The sequence below is a fragment of the Lissotriton helveticus genome, chromosome 8 (genome assembly GCF_964261635.1).
Source record: "Lissotriton helveticus chromosome 8, aLisHel1.1, whole genome shotgun sequence".
Lineage (NCBI taxonomy): Eukaryota > Metazoa > Chordata > Amphibia > Caudata > Salamandridae > Lissotriton > Lissotriton helveticus.
Window position 1 is genome coordinate 431,839,149 of NC_136069.1, and position 21,897 is coordinate 431,861,045.

Sequence of the window (21,897 nt, forward strand, 5' to 3'; positions counted from 1 at the left end):
CAGGGAAACTAGGATTAGAACTATATATGTCTGTTGGTTAACCTTCAGCACCAAATGTTTCTGTGGGAATGTTTCATAGTGTAACACGCTGTGTGTAATTCCACAATTATTACTGTGAACCTATAAGTGCCACCTGGGTTTGCATAACCGAAGCGCTGTCTAAGTGAAAACCGATTAGCTCTATCACATGCAAAACGTCACCACGCTGCTGCTAGCCACTATCCTGAAGTTCGCAGGTTTCACGTTCTGTGAATGGGCTCTTTTTTTTATATGTATTTTTATTCAATAATAAGTAGCCCCTGTTAGATGCTATACATTCCATCCTGCATTTTAATATCATTTTTTGGTAGTTTTTTAATCTATTCACACCCCTTTACGTTAACATAACCATAGCTTTACTGTATAGTTGCCATAAAGCATATAATATGGTATAGTGTGCACTTTTTTCTTTAAATAATTCCTCAACTGCAAACAAAAAACATAAATAAAAAACATTTCCATTTACACTGCTTTACCTCCAACTCCAACAAATGCCAAAACGATTGTGTTGCAAATGCTTGTTTACAATCCAGGCAAATATCTTTGAACACCCCTCTCACTCTCCCTCTGGCTTCTTGGATTTAGAGAGCCAAGACAGGGTTCTCTCCTCAGAAAATCTTCATATTTTTTTGGTATATGTCTTAGAACCACCTAGATGTTCTCAGACCTCGAGAATCCTAAAGCCTCTCATTTTTCTTAAGTTGATGTTGTCATCACCAAGAGAGCAATAATGGTGAAAAAGCACTTCACAAAGAGATACCTAAACAAAAAAATATTCAGTTGCTCACTATATTAAATATCTCTACTTTCTACCATTGTAACTTCTCAGTGTCATGCAAAGGGCTGACTGTATAATGTTGTTTTGGAATCAGTGAGATGTCCTAATGGCTTGCAAGTATCTTCACTAGAGGCTGCCTCTCTTGCAGATGACTTACCACCATGGCTGAGTCTGTAATTAATTTATCCAATTGTCCTAAATGTTTTATTGCCTTGAACCTTACAGATTGACAGAATCTCACCATAACAGTGAGGAAAAAACCCTGTAAAAGTTGCCAAATGTATTTAATTTTGTGAATGCTATTGTTATATAGTTTTTTTTATATTAAGTAAACTTTTAATGTGTTTTCTTTTTGATTGTTATTTTTCTCCCTTGTTTAATGGAATTTAAAAAAATCGAATTTACGGCACTAACCAAGCCCGAGGTGTTCCGAAAAATCGAAGAAAGTAAAATGTTTCTAAATTCTGATTCAACTGTTGTTTTGGTTGGACTTGATACCGCAGTAGTGGTTTACAATACATATACTTTCCTTGTATCTTATGTTATTTGTACTTTCCCATCCCAGTTCATTTGACTTTAACATCGTGTCCTATATGGAATAAGATCAGTAACTTGTTTATTTGACCGACTTTTTCTAAGTTGAGGCAAGTGAGAGCGCTAATTATGATTCCCTTCACCAGGCAGAGATTGAAACTATAAGGGAGGAAATAACAGGAGTTAAGCAAGAGATCGATAATCACCTTGTTTTGCTTGACGAAGAGAAAGAAGTGCACGCAAGGCTTGCAAAGGAAATTGAGGTGAGTTTTGCAATACGTATTATATTTTGTGTTAACATCATTGCATAGCAGAACCTTACCATAGGACACACAACAAATACATGGTTCTTTCTGTTTAGAATTGACAGTGGATAAATTATTATGGTTCAGTAATGCTGAAGGCAGCAATTGACTAATTTGCAGACTTTCACGAACTTTTACATCTTAGTTTTCAGCCAAAACGTTTCTTAGTAAATGATGTTTGTATGTCAGTCAGTCAGTCAATAAAAACTTTATTTGGTTAATTACAACCATAAAAGTATACAGTTTACATCTTATCCATCAGTTAAAAAACATGCAAATCAATTCCTAAAAAATGTAGCACATGTTCAACACATATAAAATGACCTGTGGCCTGTTAAAATCAATTACATTTCTAAAATGATAAAACCAAAAAGTTCATACATAAACATCCAATATTTCCGATAAATCAAGTACCGTACTGTAATCCTTTAAATGCACAATTCACGCATTAGCGTCACGGAACACATACGTTATTTACTCAGTGCACTTGAGGAACACTTTGACCTTACACATAAATTTTCCCATGGCACAGGCTATGTCTAAGGTCATCATTTCCAGTAAAAAATCTAAAGCGTGCGTCCTCAAAATCCCATATTTTTTTAAAATTGGACATAAAATCTCCTTTCGTATATCTAAAAATTTCATGCAATCAAGTAAGACATGTAAAATATCACTAGGGGTGCCCAAAGTGCAAGTGCATTTCCCATTATATCCAATCATAAAGTTTATGTTCCCATTATTCGCGTAACAGGGATTTATCCCAATTCACGCTTTTAACACCTCACGTCGTAAACGGTGGCTAGGTAACCTATCCACATAAGGATAATGTTGGTCCTTTTCCCAAGCCAGGATCATGTGGGGCACTGAAGTTTTTTGCGAGAGATACTCCTGATCATGTATACGGGACGTATCACGACCCAGTGAACTAAGTTCCTTCTTATCCATTTGTGTATGTCCTAGCTGCAGGCAGAGGCATACGCCTAATGCTCCATATGCTTCCCTTAATGAGGCTCTTGTCTCTTTTGCCCAGGTAAGCTCACTGATGGCAATTTCAGCTTTACACCAATGGGAAATTTTATGGGGCTCTTCTGCTCCTAGGCACTGCCAGAAACGTATTAGAGCCATACAGGCTATTATGCCCCAAGAGGTAATTCCCAACTCTAATCTTACTGCTTGTACCATTGATGATTTTGGCAGCGAGAACAAGCTTTTTAGTGTATTTCCCTCTTCTTTATCCCAACAGATTTTGCCGCTTAAATAAAAGTACTTCTACCCCAGACAGAAATTGTGGAGGGGCCATTGCTAGATATGCCTTTATGACCGGCCTGTCCCACATTTCCCCATAAACACTGTTAAATCTTTTTAGTCCCTTCACAGAAGACGCTGCCCTCAATTTTAAAGCTTCCAGATGGGTGCACCATTTTAAATTACTCGTGAACCACATTCCTAGATATCTGTATTCTAATACCCTCTCGAGAGATTCTGTGCCAAGATACCAAGAAAACTTAATTTTACTCCTCCCGAAACATAGAATTTCTCCATGTTCACTACTAACCTTTTATTTAAACAATATTCTTTGAACATGTTTAATTTTCTCTGGAGACCTATCTCCGTCTGGTCCATAATCACCAGGTTGTCTGCATATAATAAGCAGGTTACATGGTTTCCTCCCAGTTTCGGACTAGCCCCTCTAGCCTCTCCCAGTTTTCGAGGTAGATCGGCTATAAATAAGGAAAAGAGTAAAGGGCAAGTATGCACCCCTGCCTCAAGCCATTTCCAATCTGGATCCTCCCAGACAATCCTCCCTCCTTATCCAAGATTATCTGGGCCCAGTTTTCAGTATGTAAGGCCTGAATCAGAGCCAGAAGATCGTCCTGTATTTTATACCCTACCAGGGTTGACCACAGCTGCTCCCTGTCCACAAGATCAAATGCCGCGCAGAAATCCACAAAGCAGCAGAATAAGTTACCCCTCTGTTCTATCAACGTCCGCGCGATGGACCAGAGAGCAAAACAGTGGTCAACCATTGAATGTCCTTTTTTAAACCCACCCTGTTCTGGGGGTACTATCTGATTATCATATGCCCAATCCTTTAACAAACCCAGGATTAGTTTGGAGAATACTTTTTCACCTATGTCCAGGAGATTTATTAGGCGTTAGTTTTTGGGGGAATTTACGTCACCTTTTTTATGTATTGGCCTAACGATCGCCCCTTTCCAACTATCTGGCAGGATTCCTGTCTTTAGTATCCTCTGGAACATATTCGAGAAAAACTCAGCCCACCAGTCTGAATTCGTTTTATAATGACTGCTGGTAAATTATCTGGGCCTGCAGCTCGTGTTAAGTTTAGCCCAGCTATTATGCTCCTAATATGACCCGGGGAGAAATTCTGTTTCACATCTTCCCTGACACCTGGCCAGTTATTTAATAATATTTCCCCCCTCCTTGGCCATTTATCATAGATTTCTTCTAGATAAACTACCAACTTATCTTCCGGAACGGAACACTTCAGGGTCCCTACAGCTTTCCCTGTACATTATTGTATCATTTTCCGGAAGCCTTTCACATTTTTATCTTCAATTGCCTCCAGTAAATTCATCCAGCATTTATCTTTTTATCTCTGATAGTTACTTTATATTTTATCCTTAATTTCTTAAGTGCACGTGATGATACCTCATTGTAACTACCTCTTAGGCATCTTTCATGCCGTCTAATCATGGCCGTTACTTTCCGGCAATCGTCGTCAAACCATGGTTTATTATTAGGATATACCTTAGCTTTACTTTGTATTCCGTGATTACCCCGTTTAATTTTTATCCTGAGGCATTCTGCCAGTTGCTATAGCATATCCTCATACCAGGATATATCCTCTCCTGTTGGTAGATTTTCTAACCCCACTGTTAACTGGAGTGCACTCAGTTTCTTTATATATTCTTCACTAATCCTAGTTGTGAGACGCTTAGGGTATTCGACCTCTACTTGCAACGCTTTTTGTCTCTGCGGGGCCCTATTTACCTGTAATTCTATGAGCACTGGGTAGTGGTCACTGCCCTCTGCTCTGCCTATTTCAAAGTGATTGATTAGATGGAAGCTCCATGCATGGATACATGGATAATCTATAGGGCACTTACCAAGCTCCACATCTTGGTTTGAGCTGTCACACCTAGGGAATTTAGCAAACTCAATATTATATACTCTTAGCAGCTCCCTCTGCCAAGAGTCGGTTTTTGGGGGGTTTAATCTATGATTAAAATCACCTAATAGCAGCAGCACATCTCTAGGGTAAATATCTTGTAAGCCCTCCAAGTCCTTTTTTAAAAGTTCCAGATCCGCTTTATACTCATTTATTCTACCTTCCTGTATGTACACATTTATAATGCATAGGCTTTCCCACCTGCATTCTTATTTAACGTCAACACCCTACTACCTGATGCCCAATTACACTTAAGTTCAAGGGGTTATATATCTCTCGCAATCCTTGTTGAAACCAGTGTCATCTGACCACCTAATGGCCTACCATCAGGTGACCATATTCTTTCTTGCAGGTTTTACATGGTGCATGAAGCCTTCCGTGACAGGGGTTTCGTCGCACAGCAAGTCTCCTGTTAACAGACAATATCGTTCTTCCTAAGAGTATCTTTAAAACTTTTGTGACCCAATATTCTTTTATATCCATTGACATTCCAAGTCAGGATGGCTAGGCTGCGCGACGACCCTAGTTCCTAATCAACATTACTCAAATACCCGTCTTCTTCACCAGCCATATAAGCCAATTCTCTAAATCTATTTCCGGCCAGAACATCTATATCTTCCCACCCTGGGTTTTTAGGAGTTATATTGGCATATGCATCAACATTCTGTAAAACGAGTCCTTATTTGCGAAAAATAAGGAATCGCAAATAAGGACTCGCATTCCGCGATGCATCAACAGATTCGGTATTTAATACTGAATCGCTAAAAAACGGTAAAATATACCAAAACAACGATGGCGATTGTCCAAAATAAAGAATAGCAAATACCGAATTACCAAATACCGAATCGGTATTTCCGATTTCGGTATTAGCGAATTCGCAAAAAAAAGGTCACGTTGGAAGCAGGTTGATGACATCACAACCAGGAAGTCTCCCAGCCCATGCTTCATTCAGTGCCCTGAGGAGCTCAGAGGAGGAGGCAGAGCACAGGAGTTGAGGAGAGAAACATTGATACCACAAACCTGCAATTCCACTGCATTTCAGGATGGAGAAGGATGCACCTCAAAACAAGGACACGCCCAGAAAGAGGAAGAGGAAGTTTTCAGACAAAGAACTTGAACTTCTAATCGAGGGGTGAGCAGCAAACATGACAGGCTGTTTGGCAAGCTGTCCCTAAAGGTGCCTGAGGCGGAGAAGCGCAAGATCTGGCTGCGCATCAAGGAGAGGGTAAATGCTGTAGGAGTCACCCACTGCAGCATAGACGACCTGAAAAAGAGGTGGTATGACCTCAGGAAAAGGGCAAATGAGAGGATTGCAGAAAGGTTGAAGGATGCAGTTGGCACAGGAGGGGGAACATCCAACGTCACACCCAACACAGCCCTTGAGGACCTCGTTGAGGGTACTATTGAGCCTGAAGCAGTTGTGAGGGTCACCCAATTGGACACTTCCAGCGCTGCGGCAGGAGAACAAGGTAAGATGCATGCCAGTGCAGATACGCAGCGTGTTGTCTACCCCTGCCCATTCCCCCAGGTCAATCATAGTGCACATGTAGTAGTGCCTAACGCATATATCCTCACCAAAGTGTTGCATCATGGGGGTTGTAGTCATATCATCAAAGTGTGCATGTATGATCCCCAATGTAAATGAAATGAGACCAGCAGCACAGGGCCAATAGTCAGTCCAAATATGTCATTTATGTAGTTGAAAGTTCGCAACACATATACATTCAGACAAAATAATAACAATGCACTGTTTCACACACAGATGCATCACCCCTGGATTCAGATGACCGCGGACGCCTCATAATCTCAGAAACCCCGGCAGGGACCGATGCAGAGACTCCGCAGGGACGTCATCCCACAACACCACCAACACTACCACCACCCATCACCACCACCACCGCGGACAACACCACCAAGCCGCAGGGCAAATGTCCCCGCCCTCCAGGTGATGGCGACGGAGCAGAGGCCAGCAGCCACAAATGTTCCACGGCAGTCAGTTGTCACTCCGCCAGCTCAAAGACCAGCATGTGTCTGAGTCCAACAGCAGGGCAGGCCCCTGGGAAGAGCTGCAGAGAGATCTGAGGAGCCAACACACGGCTACTGTGTGGTTGAGTCACGGATGCTGCGGGTTCAGCGCCTGCAGGGGAGACACATGGGTGCTATTAACATCAACGTGGCAAAATTGGCAAACAAACTGGGCACCATGACAGACGCTGTGCATGAAAGGACCACAGCCGTTGCTGAGGGGAACAGAGACATAAAACTGTGCCTACAGGAGCTCACACGTGCCGTCATAGCAGGGCAACAGAGCGAGCGCAGGAGGCATCGCCAGAACTTGCTCCCTTCCAATGCCTCCATTAGGGCCATCACAAAGCTCTGCAACAGCACAGCTGTACTGTCACGGAGATCTGTGTCCCTGCAGGTCGACCTGGGCCATTACTGTGGAGATGTGGCAAAGGCCTTGGGCCAAGTGACCACTGCAGTGGAGCATCTGCAGTCTGGGACTTTTAGTGGCAGCAGTTTGGGAGTGGAGTGAGGCTGCATCAAGCGTCAGCAGCGTCTCTGTGCCGGAGGCCAGCGAGAGGAGGCGCAGCTCCACAGCCACTGACACACATCGTGGTGAGGCGCAAATAGCCATGTTCCATAGGGTCTTGGCCATGGTGATGTAACCATGGGCCAGCCAAACTACTACAAGATACTCCCGTGATGACAACGGACATGTATCCTCACCTATTTTTGAGTCTGCATCATGTAGACGTATCATTTATATTCACCTGACAAGTGCTCATGTGCATTAAGCATTTGCACACCAGATTATGTTGTGATGGCTCATTCTTACCTGTCTCTGAAGTGCTGTTGTGTGATGTATTTCCTCCTCCGTCGACCTTCAGCTGTGTTAGGCACACCTGTTGGTGTTGGGGGGGGTTGCTGTGCACGAAAGTCGCCATCTCCGTCCACCTCTATTGCTATCCCCCTTCTTGTGGCAATGTTGTGCAGCATGGCACACACCGCTATTACCCGGCAGCAGGTCACTGGGTCATACTTCAAGGCACCTCCTGTCTTGTGTAGGGTCCGGATGCGACTCTTGAGGATGCCAAAGGTTCGCTCTACCACATTCCTGGTACTGATATGTGCTGCATTGTAGCGCTGCTCCTGAGGTGTTGCTGTGTTGAGGTAGGGAGTGAGTAGATATTTACGCAAGGCGTAGGCGCTGTCACCTGCAGGGTGGGTAGCAAAGGGTTAGCGGCATGAATACAATTACATATATGAGGATGGAGTTAATGATGAGGTATAAGTATGTACCTAGTTGGTGTCCCTTCCCAAATTCACCATTGAGCAGACGCCTGTGGATGCCACTGTATCAGAATATGTATGTGTTGTGTGTGCTTCCAGGAAATTGTGCTACTGTGTCCGTTATGATGTGCTTGGCATTGCACACGACCTGCACGTTAATGGAGTGATAGGACCTCCGGTTGCGGAATATGTATTCGTTGGCTGAGGGGGGACAGATGGGGACATGCGTGCAGTCAACGCATCCTGTCACATGGAGAAATTGTGCCATCGAGAAGTCATGTTTGGTGCGGTTCAACTGCTGTGGGATTGTGGGGAAGGTGATGTGGGTATGAATCATCGTCAGCATGGCATCTAGGAATTTGTGGAAGAAGCGTGAAAGTGCGCTTTGCGACACACCTCCGGCTACTGCTACAAGCCCCTGGAAACCAGCAGGTGCAGGCTGCATAGGACCCTTTTGTACAACTAGGACCTGGACGTGGGCAGGGATGGCGTTGGTCCTACGGGTATGGTGCTGCAGTAGTTGTTCCAGGTCAGCAATGAGGCGCATGATCATTGCCCAATTCAGTCTGTACTTGTCATAGATTAGTTCCTCTGTCTGGCCCAGCAATGAGATGCGCACCCTGAACACCCTCTCCTAGATCCTCCTCCTGCGCTGCGCAGCAGCATTGAGTCTTATCCTCCTAGCAAGTACGTGAGGGCAGCCATTTTGGAAGACAAACAGGGTCTCTGGAGGCATATTTGAAGAGTTCCAGATTGTTTCCACCTGTCTGTGTTTTAAAAAAAAAATGTATTTGCATTCATACAACTTTACCTCCTGGTTGAGATTTCCCTTATTTTGCTCATGCTAAATAGCGATTTGGTGCATTTTCGTTATTTGCGATTTTTGGTGCATACCGTAGCGACTTCTTAATAGCGATTCGGTATTTCCGGTGGGCAGATTTCATTCTTGGTATTACCGATTAGCTAATTTGCGATTCGGTAATTTACAGCTGGGTTTATTTTGCGATTCTTTATTTTTTTCGGTAATGGGGATGATGCATTGGAATTTCAGGTTTTGCGTTCGGTAACGGCCTGTTTTACCGATTCACTATTTTACCGGGAGCTATTTTGTTTGATGCATCTGCCAGATAGTGATTTCAAGGGCATTTCTTCATACCCCTTCCTGAACTGATCATTTTTATTTGCCGTTCTCCCAACCCCGCATGGTTACTAAGGAATGGTTTCCCTTGTATATCCATCAACATATCCTCTCTTTTTATTATCCTAATTCCTTCCCTTTGCATCTCTGCTTCTGCCTTTTCCATTGCAACTTTTATTAATGCTGAGTGGAGTAAGACTTTTGTTATTTCTTCCCCTTTGGTGTTTATCAGAAACCCCACTCCTTTTAGATCTGTGCTAACGTATCTTAGGCTAGGACATTTTGCAAATGAAGAGAGGAGCTGGGACCGATTTAGGGGGTTTAATTTCTTAATTCTTTCCCCCCCCCCCTCGCCCTGTCCTATTGGTTCTACAAATAGCCAGGTATCTCAGGGCCTGACTGACTGCATATCTGGTGATCCTTCCTCTGGCGTATCTTCCCTTCCTTGGTAAGTTACTTCTTCTTTGCCTTTTATCCTGCGCCTCATCCCAGGAATTGAGTTACCAGGCTCTGCAACTCCAGCCGACTCCACCCCCCATTCTAATGCTACATCCTCCTTTTCTCCGGGGTATTTCCTCCTGGTACCCTTAGATCTCTTTGCCATACTTTTTCCTGATTCCCTCCTTGGCTGTCCCTGAGGTCTACAGGTACTCGCTGCTGTATCTGCAAAGGTTAGCTTTTTTGTTTCTGGCCTTACTACCTTATCACTTGGCCTTTGATCTAAAATTAACCCCTTCCCTTTCTCCTGTTGCTTTATGGGTTGGTTTTTGGATGTAGCCTTTTTCCCCCTGCTTCGCCACCGGGTATTTTGTTTTACACCCCTCCTTTCCCCATATCTCTTTATAATCATGGGGCAACGGGATATATATATACTGATGGTTCGTCCTCCTTAGGACAACTCACTCTTACCACATCAATCCCCCTATCTGCATTAATTTCCTCCTGTATTTCTACTGATCTTACTAGACAGGGCATTAGACTTTTAATCTGTGTCAGTTCCCCAATTATATTCCTAAACTGGGTACTTTGTGTTTTTAAAATCTCATTATTTAACACAGAAACCTCTAAAATGCCCTGCAAGGTTTTCTGCAGCATCAGCATGACCTCAAGCATAGACAAACTGGAGGAACCTGTCACATCTAGACTATGAGGTGGGAGGCCTGATAAATCAATTTGGGCAGCATAGGGGATTTCAAAACTTGCTTTCCCATTCGAACTAACTACCCTCTGGGCAGAGTCTTGCTCACACAGGGATTTACTCTGTTTTTCGCTTTCTTCCTCTACCACCTCTACTTCCCTGTCCTGAGTAAATATCGACTGGAATAACCATGGCGGGGAAGACAAGCGTGGTTCTATCGGAATCTCTGCAATATCAAAATTAGTCCGGTTCAAAGACTCCACTCTTATAGCTACAATGTCCTCTATGACTTGCGGAGTCTCTATCAAACTCATCTCCTTATCTTGGCAACTCCTTTGGTTTAAAATGCTTGCCAATAAAGTCTTTGATGGATTTTGAAACTGCCGAACCACCTTTTGCGCCTACGGCCTTGGAAGTTGTGGGCGTTTTCTGTTGGCTTGGGCCCAAGGAAGGGGTTGACCCCCTCCCTGGTGTTTTACTTCCGGAGGGTGTCACCATGTCGCCATTCATATTGCTCGAACCCTTAGGTAGTTCAGACATATCCTCCATCCCAAGGCTTTTGTTTCCTAATTTATTTAGGTTTTTCGGGGCTTTCTGGGGTTTACTTTTCCCTAGAGCCATTATTTCTACTTGTCTTGGCTCCTTCCTTCCGGGATATGTGATTTTTTGATGAACTGTCCTTCACTATCTTCAAGTAGCCCGCTACTCTTTAGGTGCACTACAATTCCAGGCTCCCTATGCACTTTATATTTCCCCTTGTTAACGTGCAAAAATGCTCAGTTTCTGAAGTTTCTTGCAAAACACAAAATCCACTTGGTCTATGTCCTGAATCTCACTCTCCCCAAAGAGACCTGGTACCACAATGCACCTGCAAGTACGCTCACGTCCGTTTTGGGACAAGCTGCGTCCCCCTTGCCTGCCTTTTCTTGTCTCTCGTCCTTGCAGGGAGGCCGTGCACCTTTCCGTCTCCCTGCCTCAAATAAGCTCCAATAATAGACAGGTTTGGCTGGGGCCTGAGGCATGGTCGGAGCCGGGGGTGCTGCTCCGAAGCTGATGCCTAGACCCACGTGTTGCACTTGGCCGTGATCATGACAGGATAACTCAACCATGCCTCCCTGGGCGCAGGAGCCGCAAGAAGTGTCAGCTGGAAATGTCAGCAGGGGTACCAGAGAAGCAGGGGGGGGGGGCGAGGGTCATAAAATTCGGCCACAGCAAGCTACCGGCTATCACTGGTTACCGCCCACACCGTTATCAGAGCCGCTGCCGCTCTGTGTCCTCTGCTCTCTCTCGCGGCTCACGGCTACTGGCGGTGAAAGTAAAAACGCGGCCTGGATTTCCGCTGTAGCATTAGGCGCTCAGAGAGTTATCAGTGCCTGATAGGGGTGAATGTTTTTTAGTTTTTTAAAAATCTTTATTGTCAGTTCATAGCATACAAAAAAGCGAGAGAGAAAAAGACAATAACATTAAAACAATTCTAAAAAATGTCTAAACAATACTCTCACAGTGAAAATTCAAAATGTTGGGGCATTGGTTTCCATATCTTCAACCCTAGTTGTTTTTTCTCATAGATTTAATGTGTTATAAATTGAATTCTAGATGGAACACATTGTAGAACTTAGCTCTCCACATTTCAAAGACAGGGGCTTCAGGTTTCAACCACATTGTAGCAATACATAACCTGGCTACCGCCATTGCCATAAAAATAAAATATCGGTGGGGATAATGATTCTGTGCACTTCCCATGTCCATTCCCACCCCACAAATCAGCAATTCACGGCTAATATGACATTGCACCTTCGTTGTTGCAAGCAGAAATTCCTCAATACTTAAAAAAAAACTGAGAGAGTGCATTGCAATCAAAAAATACATGAACAATATCTGCTTCATCCATTTGGCATCTGAAACATTTTCCATCATTAATATCGCCCCACTTCATCATTTTAGCTGGCATGTGGTATAAATTAAACACAGTTTTATAATGTTGGGTACGTAAATTTGCAGACAAAACTATTACTGCCGCCATATCAATCGAATCTTGTAAAAATGAGCCCGACCAACCCAGTCGATTTTGCCATTTAACATCTTGTATTTCAATATCGTCGGGTTGCTTTAAAAGTGAAATTTCGTACAAGACCTCAATCTTCGCCCCTTTTAGAAGAGCTTCGATAAAATCAATGTTAACAATACCCTGTGGTTGGGGTTGTTTATATAAAATATCCCATAATTGAAGATATTTTTAAAAAATCATTCTTCGTGATTGCATATGCCTCCATTAAATCCGTAAATTGAACCAGTGCACCATCCTTAAAATCCCATAGACGGCAAACCCCTTTATCTCTCCAGGATCGCATCTTTGTATCCCAAAATATGAACGGTAGTATGCCCCTGAAATCTAAAGGTGTATAGAAATTAATCCGTTGAATAGCCAGAATTTTCCGAAGCCACTTCCACCCATTGTAGGCTTGCCTTCATGATTTTAAATCTAGTACGCTTGAAGTAACTTGGCTCGTAGAACTTCAACAAGGCTTCACACGCCGGATTTCCCAGTGTCATCTGGTAGATATTAGGTGACTCAAACTGCCGTGCAGCCCCCCCATCACCATGTACCTCGCATTTTGTATAAGGCATACTAAATAATAAAAGATAAAATTTGGGACCCCCCATCCACCACGTAGCAGAGGTAACGTCATGTATTTTGAAGCACGACGGGGCTTCCTCCAACCCCAAATAAACCTATTCGTAATACCTTGTAGCTGCATTAATTGTGCCCTGGACAACTCCAAAGGAACCGTCCGAAAGTAGTATAACACTTTGGGGAGAATACACATCTTTAGCACATTACGAGGACCAACCATTGACAAATGTAAAGATTCTATCCTTTCTAGCTGACTTTTGACAGCCCTTATTATATCATTCCAATTTACATCAATTATCTCCTGTATGGACATCCTAATTTTAATCCCCAAGTGCTTAGCCTCTTTCGTTACTTGGGGCTCATTCGTACACAGCCCTGTTGTGCAAATAACTTGGGTTTTAGAGGTATTCAATTTGTACCCAGCAGCCTGTCCAAATGCTTGCGTCAGACATTCAACCTCCCTCAATGCTGACTCAGGTTCCGAGGTCACAACCGCAATGTCGCCAGCAAACGCGAGGACACGCACTTCGTATTCGCCTACCGACATTGATTTTATTCGATTGGTGGACTCCAGTAGTTGTAGCAGTGGCTCTATATAGATAGCAAAAAGCAAAGGCGAGCAGGGGCAGCCCTGCCGTGTTCCCCGGGTAATATGAACCAGCGGTGATTCTTGTCCCGTAGTACATATTTTAGCCCGAGGACTCCTATACATAGTTTGTAAAGCCTGCAAAAATAAGGGACCAAACCCAATTTTGCGTATTATGGCCCATAAAAACATCCACGTAACACGGTCAAATGCTTTTTCCGCATCCCAAAAAATAATACCCATATTCTTTTGAAGTGCAGTTGCATAGTCTATTAGTGCTATTACCCGGTGAAGATGATTTACCGTGCTTCTACCAGGGAGAAACCCATGCTGATGGCAAGATACAAGCATTGGGGTAACTCGCACCAGCCGTGTAGCCAATATTTTAGAGTAGACTTTTGCATCTGCATTAATTAATGATATGGGCCTGTATGACCCCGGCAGCCGAGGGGGCTTGTCTTTTTTTTTTAAGACGACTATGCTAGCATCGCCCCAAGACGCCGGCGGGTTTCCACATTGAGCCATAATAAAAGTGGCGAGCTTATCCGCCTTTTATAACGCTAAATAATAGTCGATAAACCTCCAAAGGTAGTTTGTCAGGGCCGGATGCCTTCCCTGGCGCTAGTTCTTCTACTGCAAGCTGCAATTCCTTTCATAGTAATTGGAGCCTCAAGCATTTCCCTCTCCGAAGGCCCAAGTTTAGAAAAGTCGAAGCCTTGAAGATAAGTTTCTATTTGATCTTGAGCAATTACCTCTTGGGTATATAATTCTTGATAGTACCCACGAAAAACCTCCATAATACCATCTATAGTTTCAATCGGCTCACCTCTTTCATCCTCCAACATATCAATCAGTTGAGACGCCTGTCTGCCCCGCATTCTTTGCGCCAAACATCTTCCCGTTGCCTCGCCATATTCATATCTTTCAGTTTTATAAACCTTATACTGAGCACCTATATCTTGACTCCAAACCCCATTAATCCTGGCTTTACAGCTAGCAACCTGAGTTTGTGCCGCTTGGGAATCAGCATTAGACTGGATGACCAACATAACTTCACATTCTTCCACTCTAAGTTCCTCAATCAGCCCTGCTATCATAGCTTTCTGTTCTTTTTGCTTGGCCCAGCCATAGCTACATGTTTCCCCCCTGATCCCCGCTTTAAAAGAGTCCCACACTATCGGTTGACTAGCAGTGCCTCTATTATCTGCTAAAAACTGCGCAGCCCAAAGCTTAATATGAGTTATAAACTCCTCATCACTAATACATTTTTTATTAAAAGTAAATGCACGTATTAGACGTGTTGGTTACAGGCAAGTCACGTCTAAAACTACAGGGCTGTGATCCGATGTAATGCGAGGCATAACTTGAATATTTGCACCAGCAATTAAAGACCGAGGTAGAAAGGGGTGAATGTTTGTATGAGTGTTAATTAGTATGTGTGTTTCCGGTGTTTGCATAGCTCAGACCTAGTCAAAAGGCAACAAAGAATTTACTCAGAATTTTACAACTTTTATAATTCTATATTGTTTTGTGAATCTTTCCCAAGGGTATAGTGCTCACTATAATGATATATATGATTGTGAACCTATTTTGGGTTTCATGGACTAGAGGTGATTATTAACACTTTAATGATGTTTCGGGTACGTGTATTGCTTATGCAGGATTAGCACCATAGGTGATCATGAAATCATAAAAGTCCTTTACAGCAGTGTAGCTGTAGGGAATATGGGCCAAATGTATCAAGAAATACGTCAAAAACCAGGAACTGTGTTTGCACAGTGCTCTGCGATTCTGATCCTTTGCATGATCCTAGCACAGTGCAAGTAGGACATTCGCAAGTACTTGCAGATCAGTTAATATGGTAGCTTTCCTTTCTGTGAATCCAGGTGAATGACTAATAAGTAATGGATGGATCTCTGTGAGGGAGTGGAGACCTCCAACCCTACAATCGCAAAATTATGTGATTGCATGCCTATAAGGGACTACAATGAAAACAAACATTTATCACTGTGTGAGGGGATATTGGGGAGAGCGTGCAGTGATTCCATGGATTGTAGCCTGCACCTCTCGGTGCTTGTAGCTGGCATTTATGTTGTGCAAGTGTTGCCTCAAGAACAGCTTATTTCAGTTGTCAATATTATATTAATGGGTTACGACCAGGGAAGTGGTCACAGACTGTTAATACATATCTTTGCGAGTTGCAAGGAAGGTGAAACACCCCTCTCTTATCACGTCTTCTTTACCATTCGCAAGAACTTGCATTGTGGACATTATCAGTCAAAGCCAGGTGCAAATCACAGTGTCTGTTTAGCACATTGTTATTGGGGTTTTTGCACTTGCAAGGACTCCGGTTTATCATATTGCAGTCTTGCAAGTATAAAACCTTCAGTACAGTCAACTCAGCAGTTCCACATCCCTCCCTACATTTTTTTTACCAGACTGTAAGTGATAATATGTATGAAAGCAAATACAGATTGATCTCATCTAACGATGTGATGGGTTTGATAAGGGCTTCTATGCAGCTGTAAGAAGCCATTTAATTTAAATCGGAAGATTAGGGTACATTTTCCACATACGTCTATTCACTAGTTGATTAATTTTCAAGTTAATAATGTATGATTCACAAAGAAGCTCTTTAATCTTTTAGAATGTGTTTCAAGGCGAGGTTAAGCTTTACACAAGTAGAAGGGACTCTGCCTGAAGAAAACATGGACTTCAACATGTTGTGGGGAAATGCTTAGGAGAATTGCCTGCATTTGCCCTGCTGCCCTGACTCCACTAGACCTATATGTGCCCTGCTGCTGGCTTCTGCTGGACTGAGTCCTGATCCCCAGGAGCCCCCCCCCACCCAAGGCCTAGACCCTCGGCTGGCATCAGCCATACTTTGGGTTTTATCATCAGAACGACGCATCGCGACACAACTTGATGCTGGATCTTTCATCGCATCCCTCACTGCTCCTCATCGGAACCAATGCAGCGTGATGCAATCCAATGCAGGGCCTCACATCACAGCCCTCACACCTCCCCATCGGAAACGATTCCGCTCGATGCAATGCGGATGGCCCTTGATACATTACTCTGCGCTTTAACATACAAGTACAAAAATTGTAAAGTGTGGTAACAAGACATTGTATTTTGGATCAGGACTTCTATATTAAAACACATGTGGAGGTTCCACTTGCAGTAGGATAAAGAAGAGTATCACAAGAAACAGCCTCAACAAAACACTACAATCTGTGACTAAATATATCCCGTAACTGCACCATGGTTAAAGACAAAACCACCAAACAGCAAGTACCGACAAAAATGGAGCAATTTCCAAATGTCTCCTATGACACATATCTTCAATCTTCTTCTCAACCAGAACAGTCTGAACGTGTACTGCACCTAGTTTCATCCACAAACATTATCATAAAGGCCATCCAGGCATCCAGAATGTCACTTGAATCAAAAATTGAGGAACTGGCTACATACCTCTCCCTGTTGTGCAAGGATTTGTATAATGTAGTTGAACGAGTCACAATAGCGGAAGGTTGAATCGCAGAAGCAGAGATTCCTTGCAGACCTTTGGTGCTATGGGACAGTGACTGGTGGAGATGACTCAAAGACTTGAGGACAGTTTAGAGTGTGCAGAGAGATGCACACGGTACAGAAATCTATAAATTCCAGGCATACCTAAGGAGGCGCAAGGGTCAAATACAAAGTGATTTTTTTAAAACGGGCTTTGAACTTGGGTTCAAGAGTAGATGCCTTTGACATTCTTTATCATAGAAAGGCCACATCAAGCCATCTCATCCAAACCTCCACTGGGCGCCACCTTCATGACATCTGATTGTAAGACTCCTTAACTATAATGTTCAGGACATTATTCTGAAAGTGGCCAGGACTAAAGGGCATATCTTCTGCAAATCAACAAGAGTATTTTCTGGAATTAAAAAGAAACTTGAGCAATGAAGCCTACAAGCTCCTATATTCAGCAAAATTTAAAGTGATAATCCAAGGCAAGCTTTATCTCTTTGAAAACCCTGAATCTGCATGGGACTGTCTGAAGGAGCAGCAAGAGTTTCACATTCAGTACATATACATGGAACAGGCAGAAAGCAAATCCATGCCCGAGGCACTCACAGAGACCGAAAAGAACTGACTGGTGGGGAGACAGCATGTGATGGGACAGTGCAAAGCTACATACCAACCCTGAAGGAACAGAGCACTTAGTGGGTGAGGAAAAAGTACAAATCTCCTGGAGGCCAATCTCAGATCTCACCAACTGACGGCTGCCTTTGAATGCTTCACCCCTTGGTTTCAAATAATGGATAAGAGGGATAACCTCAAAACAATCAACTGATCTTTTTCGTGATGGTTAGTATAGGGGTCAATAGTAATTTGATTTTTTTTTCTGACTTTTTTTTTAAAACTTTATTTTTCATTTTGCAATAGCTAAAACAAATCGACGGTGAAACAACATATAGGAGCATACTGTTGATGTGAATGGCAATACTTGGTACAGGTGGTAGCATCGGAGGTAAAAAGGCACAATAGAGGTACATATTTATCCGTGAGTATAACACAGTGAGGTATAAGCATGGGACACAATAATGACACCCAGGCCGCTTGCTGCTGGAATCAATTCTCTCGCCCCCCCATCATGATCAGGTTGGTCTTCCACATCCGACCCGCTTTTCCCACTTTCTTGATTACTGTGATCGGAGGGCTCTCCCTCCGCCAACCCCGAAGTACACATTTCTCGCCAGATCATCAAGTCCGCTTGTAGCCTCTCGTCCCTTTGGGTAATTTTCATATGTGCTTCTTCGGTAGAGACCACTCTCGTACATCCTTGAGCCAGACCGGAACTTCCGGGCCCCTTTGTCCGATCCATGTTATGGCCACCCTATGCCTAGCTAGCACAAGCATTAATTGTAGCAATTTATATGGAAGTTTCCTTTTCTTGGGCTTCCTGACAGACGCAAGTAGGCAACTCAAGGGTTCCAGTCTCACCTGAAGCCCAGTGGCTGCACTAATTCTGCCGACCACCCCCGCCCAGGAATGCCTGATCTCTGCGCACTCCCAGACCAAGTGCAGAAAGCCCACTTTTTCTATGGCTCACCTCGGGCATCTATCATCCCTGTCACACGAAATGCGTTTTAACGATACTGGGGTTTGGTAGGTGCGATGCAAGAAATTGAAGTGCGTCAGTTTAAATCTGGCATTACAGAAGACAGTGCCTGTGAGGATGCCCTTGTATGCCCACTGTTTCTCTTCCAACTGGACGCCTAGATCCCTCTCCCAGGCAGCCCTGGACTCCGGCACTAGGGGAGTGGAGTCCTGTTTTATAGCTTCATAGAGGAGAGAGATCAGTTTGCGACCGGCACTGCTCGTAAGCAGGATATCTATAGTTTGTGTCAGATCTGGAATGTGCGGGTATTGTGGCCAGGTGACCTTTACCACCGCCTGAATACCTCTATAGTGTAGGATTTGGCCCTGTCCGAGTCTAAAGCTCTCCTCCATCTGTTCATAAGTGATAAATGTCTCATTGGGAAAAAGGTCGGCAAGGACTTCGCAGCCGCCCTCCCTCCAGGTTTGAAATGACATATGCCTTCCCATGTCTGTAAAGGGTGCCAGTATCCAGATCTGTAGCTCCCTGTGAAATGTAGCTTTCCTTAAGACCTTTCCGACAAACCGCTGCCACATGTCAGCCGTATGTCTCACCACAAAGGAGAGAGTAGCCTCCGCTCCCCTGCCCTGCATCAGCTCCTCCTGAAGTGCCAGGGTATCCACCCTGCCTGACAGAAGGCGTTTCTCCCAATTGTCCGCGTCAGTCAGCCAATGCGCCACAGGTTGTAATTGAGTGGCATAATAATATTAATGAAAATGTGGAGCTTCCAAGCCACCCTCCTCATTGCTGCGTATGACAGTGTTTAGGGCTACCCTACTTTGCCGTCCTGCCCAGAGCAAGGACGTGAGAATCATATTCAGGGTTTTGAAGACATGTGTCGGTAATGGGCATAGTGAATTCTGTAGAACATATAAAGTCCTGGGAAGCATCACCATCTTAGAGATGGCCAACCTACCCATGAATGACAGTGGAAGGGTATTCCAAAATGCCAGCGCCTGTGTGTCTGTCGGCGCAACCTGTATCCCCAGGTATCGGAAACCCACCTGCTCCCAGCGCAGCCCCAGGTCCGGAAGATTCTCCAGGGGCAGTGAGGCAAGTCCTGCCAATGGAAAGATCAGTGACTTGTAGTAATTTCAACATTGCATAGGCGTCGTAGAGTGCATGAGGGAACACCCCATATATCTCCATAATTTATGGAACAGGTTACAGCCGACAGGTGCTTCTGGGGTGGAAGTACAGGCAAGAGAGGGTGAGCGTGAGTGTTCACTATATTTGTCTGTTACTATAGAAGATCTAATAATGTTTAACACTGACAGCATACGACTACCTAAAATCACCTATGAAGTTGCCTCACCAATATTACATCTAAGGTAATCATGATGGGTATTGCATTATGTCCTTGAACATGAAAGTCCACATTTGTAAAGCGCACAATCACCCGTAAGGGTCTCTAGGCGCTGGGGGCCGTCGGGAAGATTAAGCGAGCTATTGCCCAGAGTCACACGGTGCTGGGCTAACCTGCCGCCGGAGCCGGGGATCGAACCGTGGTCCCCAGATTCCAGCGTCAGTCGCCCTGGCCGCGGCGCCACACCTCTCCTGAATAGGCTCCTACATAAACTGAAGAGGAGGTAGTGCTCCAGTATGCCAAACATGATTCACCAGATGTACTGCTAATGCAGCAAGCACACATATTGGGTTCTGGGTGCAATTTCCTACAACAATATGGTTTTGATAGAGTAATCTAACCTAGATTTACAAAAGGGGGAAGTGGAGTGACAATCTTGTTATGGAAATCTTTTCCCATGGTAGTTACAAAAGTCAAGATAGACAGCCGTGGTGGTTATATTTTGTTGGTTGGCACAGTTGCAATTCACCCTTGTACATCGGTTAGCTTTTACATCCCCCACTATTATCACGCAGTGTCCGAGGGAAATGATGCCCACTTTTTCCAGAATTGATATAATGGGTGATTTGGGAGAGATTTCCGAGGAATTATGGGTATAGACTTGGACTCTTATGTAACCTGGACATTGGCACTGCATTTGTGCGATGTTTAGCACACCTGAAAAGGTAAGTGTATTTACTCTTTACTCCCCTAAATATGGTTAATTCTCTAGACTTGATTACTTTGTCATTCCTGTAGTTGATTAATCTTGGGTTAGAGTGTCACAAATCCTTCCACGGGGAATATCTGATCATTTGCCCATGGAATTGCATGTGGCCTGGGAAGAGAGGCCTGCATTAGTGTTTCACAATCAAAAGCATGGTGGTTGGTAGATGATGAGTTTATAGAATATTTATAAGTTGACAAAAAAGCATATTATGTTATGAGGGGTAAGAATGAAGCCTATCTCCTTACGGAAGAGAAATTGAGCAAGGAACCAGCTGTGGAGCCTGAGGCTTGAATATTCAAGGTCGAAAAATATAATTTATTTTCAAGTGAAAATAAAATGCTATGACAACTTGCGAGTACACGACTACACTAATGTCAATGACATCCCAAAGGAGAGTATACAGTTACGGGGATAAATCTAGTAAGCTCCTATATTGGTTAGCTAGCATAGAAGCTAATCACTAGGGTAATTCTGGAAGTCCAAGACACACCTTCAGAGCATTGAAACCTGAAGCAACAGATGTTGCAGCCGTATTTTCGGATTTTTATATCTCCAGTTACAAAGCTGGTCCCATATTTGAGTGCTAAGTATTGCCTACACTGCGGCAGGACCTCCCATTACTAAATGTATCCAGTGCAGATAAATATGAGCTTGAGCACCCTCTCCCTGAAGACGGAATCTCTAGTGCGATCTCTGGTAGAAAAGCAGGCAAAATGCTTGGTCCGAATGCTTTCCTTGGGGAATTCCTTAAATGCTTTAATTATCTTGCCCCACCGTTAACTATGATGGATGAAGCACAGAAGTTCCGGTTACTGCGATTATACATTTATTTGGTTATAGCATCAGTCCTGGCCAAACCCGGAGGGTCACTCATGATGCTCAGTTTCACTAATCAAGTTAATACAAAGGTGCTGTCCGAGTTATTAACCAATCGGTTCATTGAAGTATTTCTTGCATTGATTAACCAAAATGTAAATGAATGTATGACTAGCAGGGGCACATTGATACTCATTAATTTTAAAAAGGTGGT

At 43.7% G+C, this 21,897-nt stretch overlaps 1 protein-coding gene across 2 annotated transcripts in view; it reads left to right on the forward strand.

Moving 5' to 3' along the window:
* Nucleotides 1-21,897, forward strand: part of CCDC122 (coiled-coil domain containing 122) — a 221,979-nt gene that overhangs the window by 180,688 nt on the left and 19,394 nt on the right. For both annotated transcript variants that reach the window (XM_078657302.1, XM_078657303.1), the window contains one exon: nt 1,498-1,614. In XM_078657302.1, the coding sequence (XP_078513428.1) occupies nt 1,498-1,614 (117 nt within the window). The remainder of the gene's footprint in view (nt 1-1,497; nt 1,615-21,897) is intronic.